Source organism: Nyctereutes procyonoides, unplaced genomic scaffold (genome assembly GCF_905146905.1).
Source record: "Nyctereutes procyonoides isolate TBG_1078 unplaced genomic scaffold, NYPRO_anot_genome, whole genome shotgun sequence".
Classification (NCBI taxonomy): domain Eukaryota; kingdom Metazoa; phylum Chordata; class Mammalia; order Carnivora; family Canidae; genus Nyctereutes; species Nyctereutes procyonoides.
This window is the reverse complement of record NW_026575020.1, coordinates 57,955,267-57,980,027: the sequence shown is the minus strand read 5'-3', so window position 1 is coordinate 57,980,027 and position 24,761 is coordinate 57,955,267. Positions and strand designations below refer to the sequence as shown.

Sequence of the window (24,761 nt, the reverse complement as noted above, 5' to 3'; positions counted from 1 at the left end):
TGGTTCGGGATGCTCCTGGCAAAGCACAGAGACTGCAACCCTCCTCTCTCTGGCCTTGGAAATTCCTTCCTGCCTCTGCTCCCTACCTGTCTGCCCGAAGGGCTGGAAATCATGAGGAAAGTAGAGTGTGCAAGCCCGACACCTGCCAGGCACACCTTCTCCGTGCCATGCGGAGATGGAAGACAGGGAAGGTTCTGGGTGGCAAAGCCAGGAGGGCCCAGCGGCCGCTCCACAGAGACCCCAACAGCCCACCCGCTCCTGTAGGAACAAAGGGAGGGGTGCCCTGATCTTCTCCAGTGGCCCTGGACAGCTTCACAGACACTACGGCAAGATCCAGTATACAGGTCTCCATCGGAGATAGGGTTTCGGCTGGCGTTAGAACACTTAGGAATCGTTCATGATCTTTGGCATGTGTCTGAGGTTTGGCAAAACTCACATCCCTGGTTGCTTATCGACACAGGAAACCCAGAGATAAGCGCGTCTTCGTTCCTGTACGCAACACGAGGAGCTTTCCTGGCCACCAGGGCCCAGGCCTGGCGCACTGACCGACCTTCCCCTTGGTGCCTCTGTCCCCAGCTGGCCTTCGAGGCAGGGATGTTGGGGGGAAACACAACAAGAAAAGCAGGAAAGGCAAGTAAGCCATGTCTCCATGCAGCCCCTATAGGCCTTCGTCTGGGACATTAGACCAGCCGGGTCTTTCTCAGAACTCCAGTGAACCAGGAATATTTTGTATGCAATGGGAAAGCTGTTTCTTTTTTTTTTTTTAATTTTTTAAATTCATTCATTTGAGATATAGAGAGAGCACAGGCAGACGGAGGGGCAAGCAGAGGGAGATGGAGAATTAACTCCACGCTGAGCAGGGAGCCCGATGCAGGACTTGATCCCAGGAAAAGGCAGACACTTAACTGACTGAGCCACCCAGGTGCCCCTGCAAGACACTTATCTGAAAGATAACTCCAAGACGGGAATCCAGAGGCCCAACAGAGAGCAGAGCTGCAGAAATACAGCAGTAGCTGCTGGTTCTAACCAGAGGCCTTAAATACTGAGTCTGGGAGGCTGCCCAACCTCAGGGGGCCTTTGTTTCCTTATCTATTAAGCAGAAATAGGTCTGGGGTCTCTTATCAGGAACCCATGCAGTCGGATGTGTTCAGAGTAAGATGCAGATGTCATTCAGAGCATCTCTCCCTGCCGGGCTCTGGGGCAGGACCCCAGCACCCGACGCTTGCACAGCCTCACGACACTGCAGGTCACTCTGTTCTGTCAAAGTCTGTCACACCAAACTCGGGGAAACCACGCTGTCAGGGCTTTTTGTATTTTGGGGGACTTGGGGTAAAGGATTGCGGCTCCGTAATTGTCATAGTAGGGCCGATGAAAGGCCCTGATGGAGCAGATATAAAGCATAAGAATGTTCGTGATAACTGTCATTATGGGTAAGTATAATCTTCCTCTTGGAAGAGAGGCCTCCTCTTGGGTCCAGACCCCACATCTCCCAGGAGGCTAGAGAAGGGATTATTCATATCTCTCAAGCCAGAAACCAGGAGGGTGAGGGGCACTGATATGAAATGTGGCAACAAGGACCTGGAATTTCCCAAGATACCCATGTGAAACAGAAGTCTCACAGTCATGGAAAGTTCTAGAGAAGGGGAACTACAGTCTGAGCCACATCTCAGGCACCACTGCCTATGGCTCAAGCCAACAGGCAAAAATGCGCAAAGATTCACAAGGCCAGTTCAGCCCTCCATGAAAGAAACAAAACCTGCCACCCGAACACAGAGCTAGCTGGGTCCCTAAAGCTCTTTGTTACCCACGCGGTCACTGCGTCACAACTGCAGGAAGGAAAGCGCACTGGGCAAGCCGGGGATGGTCTTGCAGACCGCCTGCCTAATCATTAGTCCTCCGTCAAGGCCGTGGTGCCCTCAGGCCACCAGGGCGGAATGCTCCCAATTCAGCAAATATCTTCCTGTTGGTTGGAAAGTCCTGCCCAGTATTAAGGACAAGAGTCATGGCAAAAAAAGAAAAAAAAGGAAAAAAAAAAAAACCCAAAAAACAAAAAAAGACCCAACAGCAACAACATGAACAAATCAGAACCCAAAGCCAGCAGCAGTGCCTGAGGGAGGTTTCATCAGCCCCGTGATGGGTCAGAGGCCAGGGCCAACCAGAAGGATGAGGCCCCCCCACCCCAAGGTCTCTCTCATCGGTTCCCAAGTGTGTTGTAGGTCACGCCCATCCTGAAATTCCCTAGGAGCTCACACTTCCCACACAAGGATGTCTGGGCCAAACATGGGCTTCCCGAAGCTTCCCAAGTGGCCCCACATTCTCAGACAAGGGCAGCTCATGGGACGTGAAGCCCAGAGACTCACGGGGGAACAGAACATTCCCAAGAGGCAGCACATTCTAGGTCTTTCCCTCTTTGGCAATCCCTTCTCTCTCTGTCTCTCTCTCTCTCTCTGGGCACATCACCGCTGCTCACTGTGTCTGTTTTCTCATCCCTGGAAAAAACTATGTGACCTCGGTTAACGTCTGCGAGACACTCGGTTCCAGATAAGCACAGTCTGTCATTAGCAGCACTGTGATTTTTTTTTCCCCACAGTGGCCCCAACATTCTGCCTCTCCCAGCTATTTTGGGCCAGGCTGCCCGGCCATCCCACAAGGGCAGAGAACAGTACTGCAAACTTCTGAATTCTGCTCGCAAGGGGAGCGACAGGCAGGCTCAGATGGTGGCGTCCCACTGCCAAAGGGCGGGGGTGAGGGAGTCTCTGTGGACATTTGGAAGAGATGGAAACTTGGCGGCCAGACTCAGCCTCCCTGGCCGCTGGCCCACGCTCCCTGCTCCTGGATGGCAGTGCCTGCCTTCTGGAAGGCTGGGGGCAGGTGGCGATCAGGAGTGGCCGCTGCAAGGACAGAACAGGCTCCTGTGCTGCTTCAGGGGCCCTCACACCTGGAGAGGACTTCTGTCTAGGGAGGACACGCCTTTCTCTGGAAGCCCCCCCACCTCGACTCGAGACGCAGAGACGCGCGGTCCGGGACAAGAAAGCACACTTGCCGTCTGCCTTTTGCCATCTGTGTGCTTTCTGACTCTACTCAGGCAGTGACTGTCCCGCGCCTCAGTTTCTCCATCTCTCAGTGTTTACTCCGGGAATCCCTTTGCAGCACCTTCAGAGATAAGGCCTAGCTCTCACCATCAGGCCGCGTTTGACTTGATAAATAAAAGGAGAGGGCCCCCTGGTGGACTGCTCCATTCTAAGCCTTAACTACGAAATGAGGGAGCGAGGATGTGATAACACAGGGTGGATGATTAACGTGACGGATTTTTGGTCTCTTACGTAGAGCCACAGAAACAGAAGGAGGAGAAAAGTCCCCAAAGATGGCTATGGTGAAGTCTCCAAAGATGCAAAGGAAGTAAGGAGAATGAAGCTCACAGGTGTGCACGAAGAGAGGTTTCAGGGCCCGGCTTCTCCAGGAAGGCAGGGGTCTGTCCACTAGAGGATGCGAACACCCTTTGAGCTGGTAATCTTCCTCCCAGGAATTTATCCTACAGATATACTTACAGCTGGGCTCCAAGGTGTGAGTTCAAGGACACGCTGTTGTATCCTTGCAACATCCTTGTAAGGTAAGAAGATCACAGATATCCTGAAAGGACAGCATTAGGGGCCTGGTAAAGGAAATAACGGGATGTGCACACAGTGGAGTACTATGCAGCTCTTTAGAGACGGAAACACCTGTCCAGGTAACCACACTGAAGAAGCTGTGCTGTGAACTGAAAAACATTAACGAAGACCTAAGTGGATGGCAAGGTGAACCATGTTCTTGGGTAGAAGGTTCAACATCATCAAAATCTCAGTTCTCTCCAAATTAATCTGTAGATTTAAAGCAATTCCATTCAAAACTCCAAAAGCAAGGGGTGAATGGGATGTAGGAGGCAGAGGCAGGGGGATTTGTCCTGCAACACGCGAAGGCTTACTATAAAGAGGTAAGAATGAAGATAGTGGTTTTGGAGCAGACAAGAGCAATTATACCAATAGGATATAATAGAAAGGACCCATGTACATATGGAAGCTGGATCTGTGACAAAAATGGCATTGCACACATACTTATGGGGAAAGGATGGATTATTTCCTAAAAACAACACTGAGGGATGCCTGGTGGCTCAGCAGTTTAGTGCCTGCCTTCCACCCAGGGCATGATCCTGGAGTCTCGGGATTGAGTCCCTTGTCGGGCTTCCTGCATGGAGCCTGCTTCTCCCTCTGCCTGTGTCTCTGCCTCTCTCTCTGTGTCGCTCATGAATAAATAAGTAAAATCTTAAAAACAAAACAAAAAAAAACCACTGTGATGTTGGGGCATCTGTAGAAGAAGAAATATAGGGGAACCTGGATGGCTCAGTCAGTTAAGGAGCTACCTTTGGCTTAGGTCATGATCCCAGGGTCTTGGGATCGATCCTCCTGGCAGGTTCACCACTTAGTGGGGAGTCTACTTCTCCCTCTCCCTCTCCCTGCTGTTACCGCTGCTTGTGCTCTCTCTCTCTCTATCTGTTAAATCAATCAATCAATCAATCTAAAGAAGGAGAAGAAGAAGAAGAAATAATAATATACATGGCCAAAAAAACCATAAGAAAGATACACAACTTCCCAGCCATCAGACAATGAGAAGACATTTAATTTCATCAGTTTGGCAAAAATGAAAACACCTGATAATATCTGTGGAGCAAAAGGATCCCTCAACCATTGCATACAGTTTTATTTCATTTTTGTATGTTATAATAGGCTTTTATTTATTTTTTTTAAAGATTCCATTTATTCATTCATGAGAGACACACAGAGAGAGAGAGAGAGAGGCAAAGACACCGGCAGAGGGAGAAACAGGCTCCATGCAGGAAGCCCGATGTGGGGCTTGATCCCGGACTCCAGGGTCACGCCCTGGGCGGAAGGGGGGCACCAAACCACTGAGCCACCCAGGGATCCCTATAATAGGCTTTTATATTTGTTTTAGCAAATATAGGCATGTATATATATTTGCTGAAATTATAGCATAAAGCATGAGAGTGATTCAGGATTGCACTCATCTCCTGGGGTGGGAGGAGGCTGGCAAGGGGGAGGAGTATGGAGACTTTTCAAGATAGCAGGACTAGCGTTTTCTTTCTCAAGCTGGGAGGCATACGTAGATATAGATACCTGAGTCAATAAAAGGTTTGAGTAATTTAAAATAATAGTTATATATGGTATGTTGTTAGAACTCAGTTTCGCATAGAGAAAAACAAATGAATCCAAGAAGGGTTTGTCTGCTTTCCACCTCCCAACGATGCAGAACCGAGTGTTTAGCAAATTTCCATTTCGTGTTTTAAAAAGGGAATTTAATATATGCGTTTATGATTTGTTTGTGCGTCACAAAGTCTCTCTAACAACAACCACAAGAAACGAGTAACAGGGACTGCAGAACAGGGACGGAGAGTTATTTTTCACTGGACACCATTTGCATAATTTGAAATTTTCTCTTGTGCATCGGTTACCCAATGGAAGGCTCTTGGGAGGCCTCGGGGCAATCGAGCCCCCTCCCAGGCTGGGGCTGCAGATACTCGCCGAGCTCCCCGGTGCACTGCATTGCTACCAGGCTTTTCTCAGGATTTCTAAAATGGGCATCTTTGCAGCACTTAGGGGTGGAGAGCAGGGATGCCCTTTAATATATTCCATTAAAACAGCTCAGGGGCCGCCGGGGAGGGGTCTGGAATAACGGGGCGAACTGGACACCCTTATATGGGAGGAGGTTTGTTGCCTGCAAGTCAAAGGCAGGGACAACCCCCCCAGGTCCGCCCAGCACCCTCCCCCCCAGGACGCTCCAGCCGGTAGACCTGCGCCCTCATCTCTGCTCTGGAAGCCGGTCGGAAATTTCCGACGTGGCCGATCCCAAGAGCCGAGTTGAGGGCTCTCTGATAACGAGGGTGGCAGAAAGGGGTCCGCGCATCCCCGCCTCCTGGGGGACCACAGGGGTCGAGAGGGCCTGGAAAGAGGTCCCCAAATCTCAGCTCGAGAGATGATCCTCGCCTCCCCGCTTCGGCGGGGCCAGCGTTCCAGATCAAAGCGGCGGAAGGCGCCTGCGGGGTGGGCCCTGCGCACCTATGCGCCCCTCCTCCCTCTCGCCCTGGGTCCCCTGCCCCAGGTCCCCGGCCCCCGGCCCGCTGAGCAGTAAAAACTACAACTCCCGGCAGGCCCCGCCCGCGCAGGCGCGCAGCCGCGAAGCAGAGGCTGCCGGGAGCGCGTCCCGGAGACCGGGCGAGCGCGCCGGGCGGAAGTCGGCTGCCCGCTGGGTCCCGGCCTTGCCGCAGGGAGTCCCGCCGCCCGCGGGCCCCGGAGCCGCCGCACCGGGTGAGTGACGGCCGCACCCGCACCCGCGGCCGCCGCGCCCTCCCCGCCACGGGCCTGGCCGCCGCCCCCCGCCCCGCCACGTCCCGCCCCCGGCTCCGAGCCACGGTCCCCTTGCCGACGGCGGCGCACACCCCCCGCCCGACTGTGAGGTGCCGCCGGCTGACTCGCGGGGCTCCCCCCGGCTCCGACTGGCGCGGGATCTCCCCCCGCCCCCCCCCCGTGACTCGTGCGGGGCACCTCCGCCCTCTGACTAGCGGGGACGCCTCAGCCCTCTGACTAGCGCGGGGACGCCTCGGCCCTCTGACTAGGGGGGACGCCGCCACCCTCTGACTAGCGCGGGGCACCTCCGCCCTCTGACTAGCGGGGACGCCTCAGCCCTCTGACTAGCGCGGGGACGCCTCGGCCCTCTGACTAGCGCGGGGACGCCTCGGCCCTCTGACTAGCGGGGGACGCCTCGGCCCTCTGACTAGTGGGGGATGCCTCGGCCCTCTGACTAGGGGGGACGCCGCCACCCTCTGACTAGCGCGGGGCACCTCCGCCCTCTGACTAGCGGGGACGCCTCAGCCCTCTGACTAGCGTGGGGATGCCTCGGCCCTCTGACTAGCGGGGGACGCCTCGGCCCTCTGACTAGCGCGGGGACGCCTCGGCCCTCTGACTAGCGCGGGGACGCCTCGGCCCTCTGACTAGGGGGGACGCCGCCACCCTCTGACTAGCGCGGGGTGCCTCGGCCCTCTGACTAGCGCAGGACGCCTCTCAGACTCTTCCTTCCTCTCACTTCAGAGATTGAGGCCCTCTCTGACTAGCGGGGGACGCCTCCACCCTCTGACTAGCGCAGGAGACCTCTGCCCTCTGACTAGCGCGGGGCGCCTCAGCCCTCTCACTAGCGCGGGACGCGTCTGCCCTCTGACTAGCGCGGGAGACCTCCACCCTCCGACTAGCGCAGGGTGCCCCGTCCCTCTGACTACCGCGGGACGCCTCTTGGACTCTTCCTTCCTCTGACTTCAGGGTTTGTGCCCCTCTCTGACTAGCGGGGGACGCCTCCGCCCTCTGACTAGTGCGGGGCGCCTCGGCCCTCTGACTATCGCGGGAGGCCTCTCGGACTCTTCCTTCCTCTGACTTCAGGGTTTGTGCCCCTCTCTGACTAGCGCTGGACGCCTCCGCCCTCTGACTAGTGTGGGACTTTGGACCCCGGGGACCCTTCCTTTCCTGCCCCCGGTGGCACAGCTGTCCATGAATCCAGCCCCCTCTGCCACCCCCCCCATTGCCCAGCTTCTCCTCTCCCTCCTGGGAGCCCTCCTCTCTCAGACTGGCACTTTGTCGTACCTGCCACGGGCGGGCCAAGCTGTCCACCCTCCCCTCTCCATGTAGCCTGACCCCGTCCCTCCTTCCCTCCTGGGTTGTGGCTCCTCATCCCCCATCCTTGTCGCCTGGCGCCTCCCCTTTGCCCTGCTCTTCCCGGCACCCGCAGTCACTCCCCTGTGCGCCGGGTGCAGGTGACCCCGACACACCAGGGTCTCAGCGCAGGGGCCCCGCTTGTCATCGACCCAGAGCGCGTGCTCGCCGTCTTCCCCTAGTGCGTTTTCCACAGAGCGCAGGTTTGGGACCATGTGTCTGCGGATGTCGCGGACTCTGGCCGGCTCCGCAGTGTGAGGACCAAACCTGGGCAAAAGTGTAGGGTCTCAGGAGGGTCGGTGAAGAGGAAGCAGGTGCTGCAGCCTCTCCTTCCTCTTCCTCTTAGGAGCTGTGTGGGGTCAGATCCTCCCCCGGCTCCCAGCCCCACCCCACAGGCCTCTGAGCCACAGTCCCGGGGCCTGCGGCCGGGCCAGCAGCCTCCCCAGGGCGCCTCCCCGGCGGCCTCAATGAGCCTTCTATTCTGGCCTTCGGGCCCCGCTGAAAGATACATTGATGGGCCAGGCTTCTCCCCTCTGCCCTCGGGCGGCGGCTCACCCTGGGCGGGGGACCCCGGTGAAGCGTGCGTTTGTTCGGGCGGTGGCCTGGAGACTGAGCAGTCTCCGTGTGCTCCCTGGACGCGGTCACGGAAGGCCGTCACCCCCCGGGGCGGTGGAGACGAAAGCCCTAGACTTGCAAGTGTTCGCGTGCCACTTCGTGTCCGTGGAGGCGTCCGTCTGAGCGTCTGGTGCCTTCTTCCCCCTAGAACCGTACCCCAGCTGTGGTTCCTGCCGCACTTCCACGGCCACAGTCACGTGATCACCCGCCGGGGCGCTGTGCCCCTAATCCACCGCGCTTCCTTGAGCCGCAGAGGTGACGAGGACAGACCCTCGGTGACAGGAGCAGGCCTCGCTCTGGTGGTGTGTCCCCCCCCCCCCCAGTCCCTGCGATGGCCCCTGAGGTGGGCTCGTGCAGGCTCACGGGTGCACGGCTCCTTCCTCGGAGCCTTCGACCCTGTGGGCAGCGGTGTGGCAGCCCTCACGGCAGCGGTCTGGGGTCTCTGTGCAGGGACTCGAGTGTTTCCTCTTTCAGAAACAGTGTCTCAGATCTCAGACCGTGGCCCGGCGTCCTGAAATGGATCAGCACCGTGACGGGGACGCCGTTTCTGTGTCATGTAGACATTTGCGCAGTGGTGTCTGGGGCGCTGGAGGGAAAATTGAACAAGTGCCCTTTTCCCTTCACTAATGCTCAGGGCTGTGGAGATTGTCCATAAGGCTCTTGTTGAGTGGCGACGTGAAGGACTTTAGGACTTTTATGTGGATTTTCCTTCCCATGAAACCAAGACAATTACTTAGGGAAAAAAAAAAAATCCTGATAATAGGGAAATCTGGAAAGATGTTCAGTTTTCTCTTTTGTCTGTTCCTTTTGACTCCTGCTTGTTGATCTGGAACAAGTGCAGTCAGGATCTGGAACTTACAGCTTGCACTGCTGCATCCATGTTCACCCGGGGCTGTGCTGTGGGAAATGAGGCATCTCACACTCAGTGACCGTGTAGAAGTGTTAGATCCAGGTGCATCCGGATGGCTTCAGGGGGTCCTGCCCAGCTGTGTGCGTCCTCCAGAAGCTGGAGCTGAGCTGGAGGAGAGGTCTCCGCGGGGGCCTCTGAGAGAAGACAGCCCTTGATTTTGGCCCGGGGGCCCGTCAGGCTTCCGTCCTGCGTGGCTGTGAATGTGTGTGCAGGCGGCCCCCCGCACCTGCACAGAGCCCTCCCAGCCGCAGTAGGAAGCCCCTTCTCTCAGGTGATGGGCTTACAGACAGAAATATCTTGAACTATGTGTAACTTGATTTGGGAAGCTGTCGTGAGTGCCTGCTGTATGCAGCGTCAGGGTGGGAGGTGTGGGGTCTCAGCCTTTTAGGAACCTGCTGTCGGAGAGGAGGACCTCTGTCAGTCCCTAAAGGACATACTTGGCTGCTGCAACTTGTCCCTTCCCGGTTTCCTTCTGCTTGTCACCCCGTCCAAATGCAAACTGAAGTTTTCAAGTGCAGCGCAGCCCTGGCGAGGCCGCAGCGGGAGAATGCCTTGAATAGGGCAACCTTTTCATGGAGCCTGGACCCCAGGGGCTGTCCGTGTTTGCTCACCTGAGACACGCCCAGTGCTCGTGGAGACTCGAGCCCGCAGCCTCCGTCACTCTGACGGGTGCAGAGTCAACAGGCTTAGCTCTTTCCTCTCCAGCCAGGAAGTGCACGTAGGCAGCGAGCAGAGCGGGGCCTGAAACCTGCCTGCATTCTGGACACGAGGTCCTCAAGGACCGTTGAGCTCAGAGACTTGGGTGGGGAAGGGGAGGAGGTGCTGTGCAGGGGGGTGGGCCTGTGGGGCCCAGGCACAGTCCGAGGGGGCAGGCAGAGGCGGCCTCCTTGTCTCAGCGCAGCGCTCTTGCTTCCTGCCCCTCCTAGATCCTGAAAGGGAGGAGTTTTGTCCTGGCAGCTTTGGTTAAACCTGTTTGCTCTGCCACCTGCCACACACCTGAAGGAAGAGGAGAAAGAGACCCTCTTGGCGGTGGGCGTGTCGGAAATGGCTGCCACCTTTCGTCTAGGCCTTCTGTAGGGTCCTGTGGTGGGCAGGCCCAAGGATGGCCCGAGAAGGTAGGGGTGGCCGCTCCTGCTCCCTCGGGGGCTAGGGTGGGAGCATCTCCCTGGCAGTGCCACTCCACTTGGAGTCCAGGGACCTCCCCGCCCCGGAAACAGAAGGACATAGTGTTCCTTCTTGCTGTTTCAGGCCTGTTATAAGAAACCAGAAATGTAGGAGTCGGTGAGCCATTCTTGACACCTGTCTGAAAAGGGAGGTGGGGAAGGAAGTTGGACCTGGAGTAGCCTGGGTGGTGGTGGTTGCTCTGAGTGGCTCTTTCCAGGGACCTTGTCCTGCAGTGTGGCTGGTGCAGGAGAAAGGAAGCCAGCAGGGGTGCGGTCCCCCCGGGTTTCTGGACGGGACAGAACTGGTTTCAGGCCCACCTGAACAGGTGAGCGTGGCCAACCAAAGAACCTGTGATGTTTTACCATAGCAGCTTGGTTTTGATTTTCCTGGTTATGTAAAATTGGCCTGTTGTGCTGCAGATGGTGGGGTGACAACCTTCTGATCACAATAAAGCAAATATTTAAAGTGCTTAGAACTTTGAGGAGTATGGGCAAGGAGAGAGCCTCACACGGGCTCCCCTTCTGGGAGTGACTTTGTCCACTTTGCACCCACTTTCACGGGCACATTTCTGTTGGTGTTCCTGGCTGGAAGTTTGGCGGGGGGGCGGGGGGGGTTGTTTTCGTTTTTATATAAAAACGCAAGCTCTTATTCTGCGCCAGGACTCTGGCAGCAAGACAGGCGGCTCACCGTCCGTTCTAGGTGTGAGCCAGCCTGGGGTTGTGGGGAACAAATGGAAAGGCATCTGATTTTATTCTAAAATGAAAGTAATTCCTAGGATATTAATGGAGGAGTGAAGATCAAGGTTGGATTTTGACCCAAAGAGAAATTATTCCAGCGGCAAAGCAAAAGGGATTTCTTGGAAGGCAGAGTTCCACTATCACTGGAAGTGTAGTCATTTTCTTATCAGTGAAAGGTGGCAGAGCCCCAGGGCCCCTGCCTGTTGCTTCGGTCTCAGGAACCCGCCAGAGCTCAGAGCCGAGCAGGACAGGATGGCAGTACCGTGTGGTCCACGCTGTTGCACAGCCAGGTCCCAGAAGAGGCGGCACAGGGGACAGTGTGTGAGGAGGCGCGATTGTTCCCAGGGCTGCCATGGCAGGTTACCACAGGCGTGGTGACCGGAAACCACACACACCTGTTCTCTCCTGTTCTGGTGCCGAGGCCAGAAATCCACTACCGGTGTCACGGCCAAAATCCAGGTGTCAGCGGGGCCATGCTCCCTTCGAGGGCTCTTGGGGCCAATCTGTCCTTGCCTCTTCCAGCTTCTGGGGGCTCCAGACACCTCTCGGCTGTGGCCACATCATTCCCCTGCCTGCCTTCGTGGTCACATGGCCTCTTCCATCACTGTGTAATGTCCCTCTGCCTCCCTTTTATAAGGACACTCAGGGTTGCGTCTAGGGCTCCCCTGGATCGTCTCCCCACCTCAAGGTCCTTAACCGAGTCACATCTGCAAAGTCTTTATCAGCATATAAGGGGACGCTCAGCTTCAGGGGTCAGGCTTGGACACCTTTGGGTCCAGGAGGGAAGCTTACTGGTGGTGGGGGCGGGGGAGCCCTTCACCATAGATGCGGGGCAGGAGGCAAGGAGACAGCAGCAGAAGCATCCCTGTCCTGGCACAGCCAGGGACTTCCAGATGGTTCTGTGTGGTCAGAGAGGTCATCATCCCATGTGGCAGAAGCATCACGCACAGGGGTTTGGCTGTGGGCTGTGGAGTCATAGAGAGCCCGGCACAGGGTAGGGGCAGGGGGAGTGAGTGGGGAACAGAGGGGTCTCTCCTTTCGTGGGACAGCTTTGGGGTCTAGCAAAGAACTTCAATCCAGATCACTTTTTAGAAAGATCATTTCTGCCAGTTGTGTGGAGCGTAGATTTGGGAGGTCTAGATTGGGGACCTGCACACTTTTTCTGTAGAGGGACAGACAGTCGACGTGTTCAGCTTTACAGAGTCCTTTGCAGAGTCCTTGACTTTGCCGCCATGCTGAGTGCTTACAGGTTGGGCCAGCCACTTCTCATCACATTTACTTACAAAGCTGGGCCCTCCAGGCAGGTGGGCATAGGTGCTAGCAGAGTGACGATGGTAGCAGGCAGACAGGAGCAGGCGACCTGTGCCAGGTCCTGCAGCAGGCATCTGACTCCAGGAAGTCGGCACTGTTCAATCAGAGTTTACACGGGAAGGAGCTGAGGCCCGGAGAAGCCAGGTGGAGCAGCTGGTGAATGGCAGAGGACAGGTTGGACCTTGATCACCGGCGGCCCAGCTGAGACGGGACCAAGTAGAGGGTGGGGGATGGGACCCAAATCTGGAGGTGGGGTGCAGACCAGACCAGGGAGGGGGCCTGGTGCGCTGAGATGTGAGGAGGCAAGAACCTGATCCAGCTGGTCCCCAGGATGACCTCTGAGGTCTGGGAGTGCCCTCAGCTGGTCAATAAATTCCTGAGGGAGCTCATTCTGGTGCCTGCAGGCCGACAAGGAGGCTCAGCGGCTGGGCCTGCTGGGCCTAGAACTCAGGGAACAGGTGCAGGCGAGGAAGGCGTGGGGAGCCGTCACTGGAGTGGCTATGCCCCTAGAGACAGAGGAAGGGTGGGTGACTGAGAAGGAGATACAGCATTGGGGGCTGAGGAGAGAGAGACAGGAGGAGAAGGACCTGGGGGAGCGTCACCTGCTGGCAGGAGGGACATGGAGCATCCCGGAGGGACGGAGAGGTGGTTGCTCTTCCAGGGTGGCAAGGGATGGGTGGGGGACCAAGGTGTGACAGGGTTGGGAGGAGTTCTCTCTCCCTTCACTCAGAATCGTGGATGCACCATTGCTCCTTAGGATGGGAAGGGACCAGGGTGCCAGAGGGGTGGTTTCCTGTTCCCTCACGGATAATCACTCATCCACAATGTTTATTGGGTGCTTTGAGCATACCTGAGTGTAATCTGGAGGTAAAATGGCTACTCAGGTGGCAGTTTGGACACATATGTAGAAGGTGAAGGAACCAGAAGAGCTGACTGTCCCCAAGCAGCAGGAGAGGGGGCTCTTTTCCCTTGAGCCCCTGGACCAGGGCCAGGCAGCTTGGTGCATGGGAGATGTTGCCATGTGGGCTCCACCCCGGGCCCCCCACGTCATCTGCGGGAAGCCATCAGGCAGGAGATGTGATGAGATGACCAGTGGCAGGATGGCGGCTCAGGAATGGAAAGGGGGCAGACTAAGGGCAGGCGACACATCACAATGGTGACACCCGTCTATGCTGGTGGGCGTTGTGTCCACCAGGGACGCCGTGGATGACAGGGAGGGTCGGATGCAGGGCTGTGGATTTGCAGTCTGACTAGGGTGGGCACGGGGCTGGAGCCGGGGGGCTGTTGAAGGTGTGGGCATATTTGTCATCCGTTAGGCAAATGTGTGCAGAGTTCCCGCCGTTGGCCCCGTGTGGGCAGGTCCCTGCCCCTTGGAGCTAAGGCAGAGCAGGAGTAATTACGTAACTTGCCACGGGCGTTGAAGAGAAGGAGCAGGATGCCGTGCTGGCGAGTGGGCAGGCACGTGGGGGCCGACTCTGGGGGACGGGCGGCCAAGTCTCCCAGAGGGAAAGACAGAAAAGAGAGTGAGACAGCCGTGCAGAGGCAAAAGTGGGCTGGGCAGGGGTGCATGCGGGGTGAGGTCTGGGCAGGGGCCACGTAGTAGTGAGGGTTTACTCCTAGAGCACGCAGCAGTGTGGTCTAATTTGCTCATGTGGGTCGCAGGGGTCACTGGGTGCGGGGGGCAGCCGGGGTGGGGGGCACCGAATTGACAGGCCTGCTGTCGGAGCAGCTGCCATGGAAGGAGGGTGGGGGCCATGCCTGGGGTGGGCAAAGTGGTGGTGGTGCAGAACTTCTGGTTGCAGTATAATCTCCTGCAGAAAAGGGCATCTCCCAGGGTTTCCAGGGAAGTTTTGCCCTGGGCAGCTTTGAATACGCTGGCCCCCCCATCACCCAGCACTATTCCTGACGGAGGAGTTGGGGACAAGGAGGTTTGGGGAGAGGGAGTAAGACTTAGCTGGAAATCGTAAGATCCTAATGTGTTAGGAATCTAGGCAGAATTTGGAACAGGAGGTGAGATGTGGGAGTTGAGAGCTCAGCGGCCACGTCATGCAAGAGATCGACGCCGGGTGGCTAGGGCCCAGCCGTGGCTTGCGATGGCCTGGGGTTGGGCACAGCAGAGGAGGGGCAATGGCCGGGACCCCTGCTTCCCAGCCCAGCAGGCGCAGCCAACAGCTCTGTGGCCGCAGCAGAGCCACCTCCTAGGGAGGAGGGAGCCCTCACCCAGGAGGGAAACCTGGAAGCCGCGCTTGAGGTGAGGAGCGGGAGGGTTTCCAGAGCGCCCACCCCTGCTCGGCACCTCCTGGTGCCTTGCTCGCTCCTTAGACATCCCTTTTCTGCACCTGACCCGATGGCAAAGCCTAAACATCTGTCCAGGAGCAAGAGAAGGGAAAGGCTGGCTTCCACTTGGAACCGTTGCCATGGTTTTCCCCCCTTGGAGCCAGCAGCCTGTGGTGTGGACGGGAGCTCCCCCAGCGGCCCCTGCCCACAGGCTGCATAGACTGGGGTGCAGGGAGCTGCCCTTCTCTGCTGCCACCTGGCAAGGAGAGGAGCATCTGGCCCATAAGTCACGTCATTACTTGTTTTGGGGCAGGAAGCAGAAATGCCCCCAGCGACCAGCCAGGGGCCCATCTTGGGCTGGAACTTACTGAGTTACAACTAGAGACAGAGACAGAGCCACAGCCCAGGGCTGACTCTGCTGATTCTGCTCCCCCAACTTGGCAGCTGCCCTGAGCCAGAAGCTGGCCTGGCGCCGCTGTGGCCACGCCGGCCAGGCTGCCGTGGTCGGTGCCGGGGACATAAGGAGGGGGCGAGCGGTGAAAAGCTGCACTTCCTGGCCGCCGCCACCCAGCTGTGGTGCTGCCTATAGGGAGCAGGCCAGGGCCCGAGGCCAAGCTGGGCCTCAGGTGAGGCCAGCTGTCCTTCGGGGCCCACGAGTCCTGGTCAGACTCTGGGCCCTCTGTCACTTACATGAATAGAAGGGTGCCAGAGGGCAGACCTTGCCAAAAACAGAAGTATTTCTGTGTAGCTTAAATCGGTTGTATGATTCTATTTGGATGTTGCGGAACCCTAGCCCGGGAGGAAGTCAGGACTCCCTTGATGAGCGTACGACTGCTCTGCACTGTCCTAGGAGCGCAGGATGCAGATGGACATGCTGATGACTGTGTAATGGGTTGGCGGGGGCGGGGGTGGCAGATGCCAAGGAAGGGATGTGGGGGGTGCTGTCGGGAGCAGAGCCCTCAGGGAAAGCTTCTCGAATGAGGTGACCAGTCATCAATGATGAGCAGACAGACCTGGACCCTCTCTGCTGGCCTGTCCCGCCCAACCCCTCAGCACCCCGACTCCCTCCCTCAGCCCCTGCTGCTCCCTCCTTCTGAGCTGGTAAAGCACCGCCTACCCAGAACGTGCCCTCACTGAGCTTTCTGTCCTGCCAGTTGAGACAGATGACAGATGTCATAACTTTGCTCACCTGTGCACCATCAGATGGCGGGGAGGCCTGTATGCCCTGCGGGCTGCTGACTTCTGTCCTCTCTCTGGGTGCCCAGGTCCCGCCTGCCCTCCAGTCTGATGCCCGCCCAGCCCTCCAACCACCTGGAATGGAATGAGCCTATGCACTCCCTCCGGATCAGTGTGGGGGGCCTTCCGGTGCTGGCGTCCATGACCAAGGCAGCAGACCCCCGCTTCCGCCCCCGCTGGAAGGTGATCCTGCCGTCCTTTGTGGGCGCCGCCATCCTCTGGTTGCTCTATTCTCACCGCCCGCCCCCAGGCCGGCCCCCCGCACCCAACGCCCACAACTGGAGGCTCAGCCAGACACCTGCTGACCGGTACAATGACACCTACCCGCTGTCCGCCCCTCAGAGGACACCGGGCGGGACTCGGTACCGAATTGCGGTTATCGCTGACTTGGACACAGAATCTAGAGCCCAAGAGGAAAATACCTGGTTCAGTTACCTGAAGAAAGGCTATCTGACCCTGTCAGACAGCGGGGACAAGGTGGCTGTGGAGTGGGACAAAGGCCACGGGGTCTTAGAGTCCCACCTTGCTGAAAAGGGGCGGGGCATGGAGCTGTCTGAGCTGATCGTCTTCAACGGGAGACTCTACTCCGTGGATGACCGGACAGGGGTCATCTATCAGATCGAGGGCACCAAGGCCGTGCCGTGGGTGATCCTGTCCGACGGCGATGGGACGGTGGGGAAAGGTAAGTGGGGTCCTCTCCAGCTCCTGGCTTTGGCTGGGGTGTGGGGGACAGGTTTGGGTTGACTGTCCACCAGTTTGCTTTGTGCACGTACATGGTAAAGCATTCACGTGACCAGGAGGAGGGACCACCAGGTGGAGCCGTCTCCCTCCTGACCCACGGCTGCCCCACCCCAGAGCTGGCCTCACACCGAAGCAGTCGCTGCAGTCAGAGCTTGTTCCTAGAAGCCTGGCCAGGAAGCGGGTCCTTTCCACTGCTGCTCTCGTTCCCAGGCACGAGCCCCTTCCTACATCTTCAGAGGTGTCTTCAGAGCATGCGGGGACACCAGCCTCCAAGTGTCTTATACCTTTAAAGCCATGGCGTCACATGCTCTTGTGAACTGAGACTTACTAACAAGGTGAAGTTATGCTGCCCAGCACTGCTTTCTGAAAACCTGGCAGAAGGAGGGTCTGCGCATGAGTAGCAGTGACTGCACTTGGGTGGGATCCAAGCTTGAAAATCATCTGTGACCCACTGGTCTGCCCCGTACCAGAAAGGACTTCCCGCTTTCAGGCTGCGGGGAGCACAGAGCTCCAAGAGGGAGCTGGAGGGGCCCAGAGCCTCGGAGGGGAAGGGGCAGGGAGGCGCCGGGCGAGGGCGCCGACGAAAGCCTCCGTGTTCACCCGCGCTCCCGGAGGTGGGCCTGCACCCTCCAGGGAGCTGGACACTCAGGCCTCTCTCAGGTCGGAGAAGGAACAGCGCACCTAGCTGGCCCGTGGGGCACGCTGTCAGCCAGCCCTCCCTGATACAATCGCTTCAGGGCCCGCCCGGGCCTGGGATGGATCTGGGCCTAGGTCTCAGAGAAGACCTCGGTTGCCCGATTCCTGCCTTAGTGTGTCAGTGTTTTTGGGCAGCCATTGTTCTTCTCCGTTGGGCTAGGGAGAAAGCAGAGTAACGGGAGCCTGGGGTTACCCTGTGGTCGGGTCGTCAGAAAGGATGGAAGCCCTGAAAACGGAGAGGGTCTTCTCTTGATAGTGACCCAGGGGAACTGGTGAGGCCCCTGGGACCCCAGGAACTCAGCGGGTCCCTCCAGAGCCACCATAGAGAAGCGTATTCTGGAGGCTGCTGCCATTTCTCATGGCGGGCCACAGCTCTGGGTCCTTCGGGCCAGCAGGAAGCTCACCAGACATCTGGGAAGGCAAGCACAGTTTAGAACCCAGGGTGCAGGGGGTAGCATCCCACAGCCTGAGTGCACTGCAGCCTTCACATTGGGCTCCCCACAAAGACACCTAAGAGGATAAATGCACGGATTGGAGGGGACTCTCTGAGCCCCTGCCAGCCGCTCTTAGCTCTGGCTACTGCTGCTTCCTGTCCTCTTAGTGGGTGCCAGTCATGGTTGCGAGGAGCCACTCTGCCGTGATAGCTCAAATCGCTTCCACTTGCCCAGGGTTGGAGGTGATTGTGAGGTTGGGACATACAGCTTGGGAAGCAGAGTTTGGGGATCAGAGGAGACTGGTGTCTGGCTGGGCCTTTGGGAGTGAAGGGGCAGGTGAGGTGCCAGCAGCAGGAGCCATTTGAATCAGTTTAGAAGAGGCTGTCCCAGCGGAGGGTTCCTGGATTGAGGGGCCAAAGAGAATGTGACAGGTCCCAAAAGGTGGGGAGAGGGGGAGAATAGAAGACGGAGAACAAGTCCCTGACCGCTGCCTCTCTGGGGTGGGGCCCTGAGCCAGGCTGTCCTGTCCCCCACTCTCTTGTCATAGCCTTGCATGAGGTCCAGCACAGGTGACCTCTGATGCCCAAGGCTGCCAGACCCCACAGGAGCCTGGGGAGCAGAGGGGTGACTATCATCTCAGGCATGCCCCTCGTCTCCTTGTCCCCAGGCTTCAAAGCCGAGTGGCTGGCTGTGAAGGACGAGCATCTGTATGTGGGCGGCCTGGGCAAGGAGTGGACCACCAGCACGGGGGAAGTGATGAATGAAAACCCAGAATGGGTGAAGGTGGTGGGCTGCAGAGGCAGCGTGGACCACGAGAACTGGGTGTCCAGCTACAACGCTCTGCGGGCCGCCGCTGGGATCCAGCCTCCAGGTAAGGGACTGGCCCCGCCTTGGGGGGCATCTGAACAGATGCTGGGGTGCTGCGTGTGCACTTTCTTGGAGCGTTTGCTTCCAAACCACAGCAGTGTCGTTTCGTGCTCAGTTGTGATGATTTCTGTCTGTGATGGCTGCTCGCAGCAGGCCAGTGGCTTCTGGGGACAAATGAGCCATTTGCTCTTCCTTCCGTGGCCCCGGCAGACTGCAGCCCCCTCCCCGCCACAGCCCTCTGGCCTGGCCCCTGCCTCGTAGAAGCAAGGTGGGCAGAACTTGGGCTCTTTGTCTCGCCTCCCAAGAGTTGTCGTGGTGTGTGGTGGGGAGTGGTGATGCTCGGAGCAGCCAGGCAGCTGTAGGCTTGGGGCGCGTGACGCCGAGGACATTGCTTCGCCCCCACATAGGAGGGCATGCTACTTCCTTTTCAACTTCGAGCCAGCCTCCCCCCAACCCCGATCTCTTCCTCACAAATCAACCCTGCCTGTTTATCTCGCCCCCTTCCCCTGGGCTCGCTCTTCGTGCTCCTTAGCACCGAGGAAGCAGAAATGCAGACAGAACTCATGGCCACAGGTGACCAGAGATGGGGCACCAGGGACAGGCTGGCCCGTGTGGTCTTTGTTACTCCGGGTGATCGAGAGCAAGGACAGGTGGAGAGGCCTGTAGGACACAGGGAGGTCTGAAGAGGATCGAGCAGGGATGCTGCCCCAGTGGCCGGCCGGCAGCGTGAAGCCCATGCGGGAAGCAAGCCCTACTGTGCGGCGGCGGGTCTCGCACACTCCCTGGTCCTGGGCAGGGTGGGGCCAACCCCCCCCCCCCCGCCGCGGTGGTTTGGTGACCCATGGGTCTGTCATGTGTCCCCAGGCTACCTCATTCACGAGTCTGCCTGCTGGAGTGACACGCTGCAGCGGTGGTTTTTCCTGCCGCGCCGGGCCAGCCACGAGCGCTACAGCGAGAAGGACGACGAGCACAAGGGCACCAACCTGCTCCTGAGCGCCGCCCAGGACTTCGGCGACATCTCTGTCAGCCACGTGGGGGAGGTAGTCCCCACGCACGGCTTCTCCTCCTTCAAGTTTATCCCCAACACTGACGACCAGATCATCGTGGCCCTCAAGTCTGAAGAGGACGGGGGCCAGATCGCCACCTACATCATGGCCTTCACCCTGGACGGCCGCTTCCTGCTGCCAGAGACCAAGATCGGAAACGTCAAGTATGAAGGAATAGAGTTTATTTAAATTGACAAAATTCAGCCCAGCAAGGCCCAGCGGTGGACAGTTCTCAGCTCCATCAGGACTGAAATTTTATAAAAACCAGAGGACTGCACTTTTCTGTGGTTTTGGTTTGCTTTTGTTTCCTTTTCGGAACTCTGCAGTGCGTCCCTGGTTCTGGGGTTTCAGCCCCAGGGGTAGGAGGCGGAGCTGGGAGTCTTGGGTCCCCGCCATCCTGGAAGGTCCCCGCCATGCGCCGACCCCTGCATCTTGGGCACTGCCATCTGGTGGTGGGAGCCAGCCCCTGCAGGCGTCCTAAGCTGGGGCCCCTCCTCCATAACCCGGCCTCGCCCTTCCTGCATCCGACCTCCCTTTCTCCTCTTTCCATTTGTTCTTCTGTTCAGTAAATGTTTCTTGAGCTCCTACTATGTGTCAAGCACTGTGGGGATGAAACAAGTCCGAAGTGGACCTGCCCTTCAGGATCTCCCAGGCCACCTCCTTTTCTTCCTTCTTCGTGAACCTCGTGCTTTAGATCCATTTCCCCAGGTCCTTGGAAAAGAATCTGTCTACACTGCAGAGCGTTAAAGGGCTGTATGAGTGAGGGCAGGCCTCCAGGGATGCATCACCCTAAATTCTGCAAGAAAGGACAGAAGCTTGCTCGTTCGTCCTCAGCTTCACAGCAGACAATCTCCACTTCGTGTGACCAACTCCGTTTTTTTTTTCCCTTCAGGAAAATTCTGTGGCCGTGCAGCACTTTGAAGTTTTAATTACTAACTTAATTAAACCAATTTCCTTTCTCAGAGTGGAATCACCAAATCTTATCACACAGAGCAAAGTCCCTTAGTTAACAACTTCATTCCCAGCAGCAGAGGAGATTAGAATTAAGTCCTGACAGTCAGTAAGCAAGTTTTTAAGCATTTCCAAGTCCTTGGTCAAAGGATGCAAAGGTAAAATGTTGCTTTTTATTAGCAACCATCAGAAATTGTCATGCCTTTAAAGACTTCCACAAATGGTTATCTTTCACTTCCTGACTCAAGCGGGAGCCTAGGTCCTGCCACGCCTTCCCTGGGTCTCAGGCACTGGGCTCTGTCCCCAAGAGGTTATAGGTGACACCTGCCTGGCCCCGTGGCTTCCGCCCCCTGACCTTTTCTGTCTCCCTTTCTTGGGGAGCTTGCAACCCCTTCTCTGGAAACTTCACACAAACCGTGCTTGGCCTTGTGGCCTCTTCTCCATGCTCCAGAACAAAGATAGGGGGGTTAGGATGGTTCAGCCAGGCCTGGAGCCAAGAAGGGCCCTACCATAAGCTCCCTCACCCCTCAGGAGGATGTGGGGTGCCGTGATGGCCTGGGAAGGGCCATCTTGTAGGCTCTGACATCACTCACTTTGGACCCCCTGGCTCACAGACTCTAAAACAGCTGCTAGGAAGGAACCCAGCAAGGATCCCTCCTGCACTGCTGTGTGTTTCTGCCACCATAAAACAACTGGCAAAAGAACGTGACACGTTTCTCTGGAACTTGGATCCCACTGGACGTAGCCTGGAAGACCCGAGTCCTTTCTGACTTTGCCTAGCCAGGCCCTCTGACCCACCACCTTGATAAACATCACTGGTCTTGGGGCTATGTGCGTTTTTAAAGCAGATCCGAAATTAGGCAGGTGGAAGAACTTGGGACAGTTACTAAGTTGAGACCTTTCTGATGGCACTTCAGCCACGGCCTAGGTGCCCCGAAGAACATTTTCACCGTCAGTGATTTTCGATTCTTTAAAGCTAGACCATTTTTGTTTCTGTATTTGCTGCTGTAAGCATAATGATTGTGTTCCTTCCAACTGGACCCATTGTTTTGTAAACAATAAAGTGCCAGAGGGGACTGTGAGTTCTCTTTGTTTCCTGGTCCATGTTGGCTGGTGGCCAAGGATCTGTGGGAATGCCCAAGCCACCATGATTCACCAAAGGGTGCGCTCTGTCCTTCTGTTTGGGGCAGGGGTCTGACATGTCACAGGAGTTTGTGGGACAGGCAAGATGGGGACTTTTCTGGAAAATGAATCATCCAGTCCCAACTTTTCCTGAATCTGAAGAAGCTCTTTTGGTCATGGTGGTTAAGAATATAGGCTGTGTGGGACGCCTGGGTGGCTCAGCGCTGAGTGCCTCCCTTCAGCCCAAGGTGTGATCCTGGGGTCCCGGGACTGAGTCCCACATCGGGCTCACTGCACGAAGCCTGCTTCTCCCTCTGCCTATGTCTCTGCCTCACTTTCTGTGTCTCTTATAAATAAATAAATAAAATCTTTTTAAAAAAATAGAAGGAGGGACACCTGGGTTGCTCAGCAGTTGAGCATCTGCCTTTGGACCCAGGAGTGATCTTGGAGACCCAGGATCGAGTCCCACGTCGGGCTCCCTGCATGGAGCCTGCTTCTCCCTCTGCCTGTGTCTCTGCCTCTCTCTCTCTCTGTGTCTCTCATACACACACACACACACACACAGGCTTTGACAGGACACCTGGGTGGCTCAGTTGATGAACTGTCTGCATTCAGCTCAGGTCATGATCCCAGGATCCTGGGACGGAGTCCCACATCTGGCTCCCTGCTCAGCGGGGAGCCTGCTTCTCCCTCTCCTGCTCCTCTATCTGTCTCTCTCTCTCTCTGTCTAATTAATTAATTAATTAATTAAAAAATACAGGCTGTGAAGTCACTCGCAGGCTCCAGTCCTGGCCGTGAGATTTCTGCTGTGTGACCTGGGACAGCTTGTCTAACCACTCTGTCCTTTAGGTTCCTCATCTATAAAGGGAAGATGCTGTCATGAGTGCTCCTGATGCTTAGTGAGGTAGATGCACTCAACCCACTGCGTTGCAGCTGTCAGGATGATTGGGTGATGAGGATCCCAGGAATGAGGTCTACACCCCTTAGGGCTTCATTAGCATGTCTGTGGAGCTGCAGGGATGAGACTGTTCCCATGGGCATGCAGAATCCTAGGAAGCTCTACATCGAAGCTCAGGAGCACTAGAAAGGGAGGGGCTGATACAGAAGAGAGGCCTGAACTGGAATAGGAGAAGCAGCGAGAGTGTGAGGTCTTAAAGCCAAGTGTACCCGCAGTCCCTTCGTCTCTTAAGACCTTCCTTCCCTTTCCCTTGCCTGCCCTGCTCTGGTCCCCAGGCTGACCTGAGTGAGCCTCACCTCTGCCCTCTGGGATGACCCTGACTGGCAGGAGGGAGGAGGAGCTGGGGGTTCCTGATTCCCTCCCAAGGTTGCCTCAGGCACGGTCTCTCGGTCTCTCGAGAGATAGGTCCCTCTACTCTCTCTGCCTATGCTCCAGGGACCGCTCCCTGCCCTCCCCCCTGCTGGCCTGAGAGTGGTCCAAGCCCCAGATACCACTCTCCACTTGCACACTCACACCTTGGAAATGGCCCCTTTCTTGAAGCCTCCTTACATCACCCCCATTTGGAGCCATCCATTTCCTGCTGGGAGGTCAAGTAAGAAGGTCTGGAAGTATGGGGGGACTGAGCAACAAGGGGGACCTGGTGTTCTTGGCAGTCCTCGCGAGAACACTTCCAGGAAAGCTGTCGGGGGGAGAAGCCAGAGTGCGTCAGCCTGGGGCAGGACCATATGGGGAATCGCTGATGGAGAAGCAGGGACCTGAAAACCAGCCCTCGGGGCTCTGAGAAACCATGAGACTCGACTTGCCCAGGTGGTGACTTTAACCCACATGGTACCCTCATGGTGCCCTCATGGTACCCTCATGTGTTCAACGCATAACTGACCGGCAAAAAGAAAAGTCCCAAAAGTCATATTGGAAACGAGTGGAAAAAAGTGCCATTAAGTTCTTCCCAAATGTTTAATCCTATCATGTACACTTTAAATTGGTATGTCTTGGGGATCCCTGGGTGGCTCAGCGGTTTGGCACCTGCCTTTGGCCCAGGGCGCGATTCTGGAGTCCCGGGATCGAGTCCCACATCAGGCTCCTGGCTTGGGGCCTGCTTCTCCCTCCTCCTGTGTCTCTGCCTCTCTCTCTCTCTCTCTCTCTATGTCTATCATAAATAAATAAATCTTTAAAAATAAATAAATAAATAAATAAATAAATAAATAAATAAATAAATAAATATGTCTCAAAGCAAGTTATACCTTAATAAAATTGTTTAAAAAGATTTAAATAAAACAAAAATAAATTGCCTCCATGCAAAGAAAATTCTGAGCACAAAGGGTTTTACTGGTGAATTGTCCCAGAGATTGAAGGAAGAAATGATGCCAACCCCCCACAAACCCTCCCATGATTTTGGAAGTTGGAACACTTCCTGGCTCATTTATGGGGGCACCACTATGCTAATACCAAAACCAGACAAATGTATTACAAGAGAAGTGTAGACCAGTATCCCTCATGAACATAGATGGAAAAATCTTTGGCAAAAATTTAGCGGTTGAATCCACCCTTCTATAAAAGTGAAAATAATTCATGAGAAAATAATTCATGTGATTTACTAGGGAATGCAAGGTTGATTTAATAGTCTAAAATCGATGTAACCCACCACATTGATGATCACCATATGATCATCTCCAAAGACACAGAAAAAGCATTTGACAAAATTCACCACCCATTCATGATTTAAAAACCAATCAACCTATGAAGCAAACTAGGCATAAAAGGAACGTCTCTAACTCGATAAAAGACATCTGCAAAAAAACCTATAGCTTGTGTCAGACTTTGTGCTGCAAGACTCTTTTCCTCAGACTTCTGGGACCAAGGCAGGAACGTCCACTTTCAGCACTTCCCCCCACCACTTAACTTCTTATATTAGAATCATTTTAAACCACTTAGATGTTGCAAAACTAGG

The 24,761-nt window shown here is 56.3% G+C and overlaps 1 protein-coding gene across 2 annotated transcripts in view; it reads left to right on the top strand.

Moving 5' to 3' along the window:
• Positions 1–6,268: 6,268 nt before the first annotated feature.
• The window catches only part of CANT1 (calcium activated nucleotidase 1), a 31,893-nt gene continuing 13,400 nt past the window's right edge, over positions 6,269–24,761 (top strand). The window contains exons 1-5 of one of the 2 annotated variants that reach the window (XM_055325670.1): positions 6,269–6,356; positions 8,512–8,665; positions 16,028–16,680; positions 18,537–18,740; positions 19,601–21,815. In XM_055325670.1, the coding sequence (XP_055181645.1) occupies positions 16,050–16,680; positions 18,537–18,740; positions 19,601–19,971 (1,206 nt within the window). In that variant the 5' untranslated portion in view covers positions 6,269–6,356; positions 8,512–8,665; positions 16,028–16,049 and the 3' untranslated portion in view covers positions 19,972–21,815. Of the gene's footprint in view, positions 6,357–8,511; positions 8,666–16,027; positions 16,681–18,536; positions 18,741–19,600; positions 21,816–24,761 lie in introns of those variants that run through there. The other variant, XM_055325658.1, reaches the window with a different exon arrangement.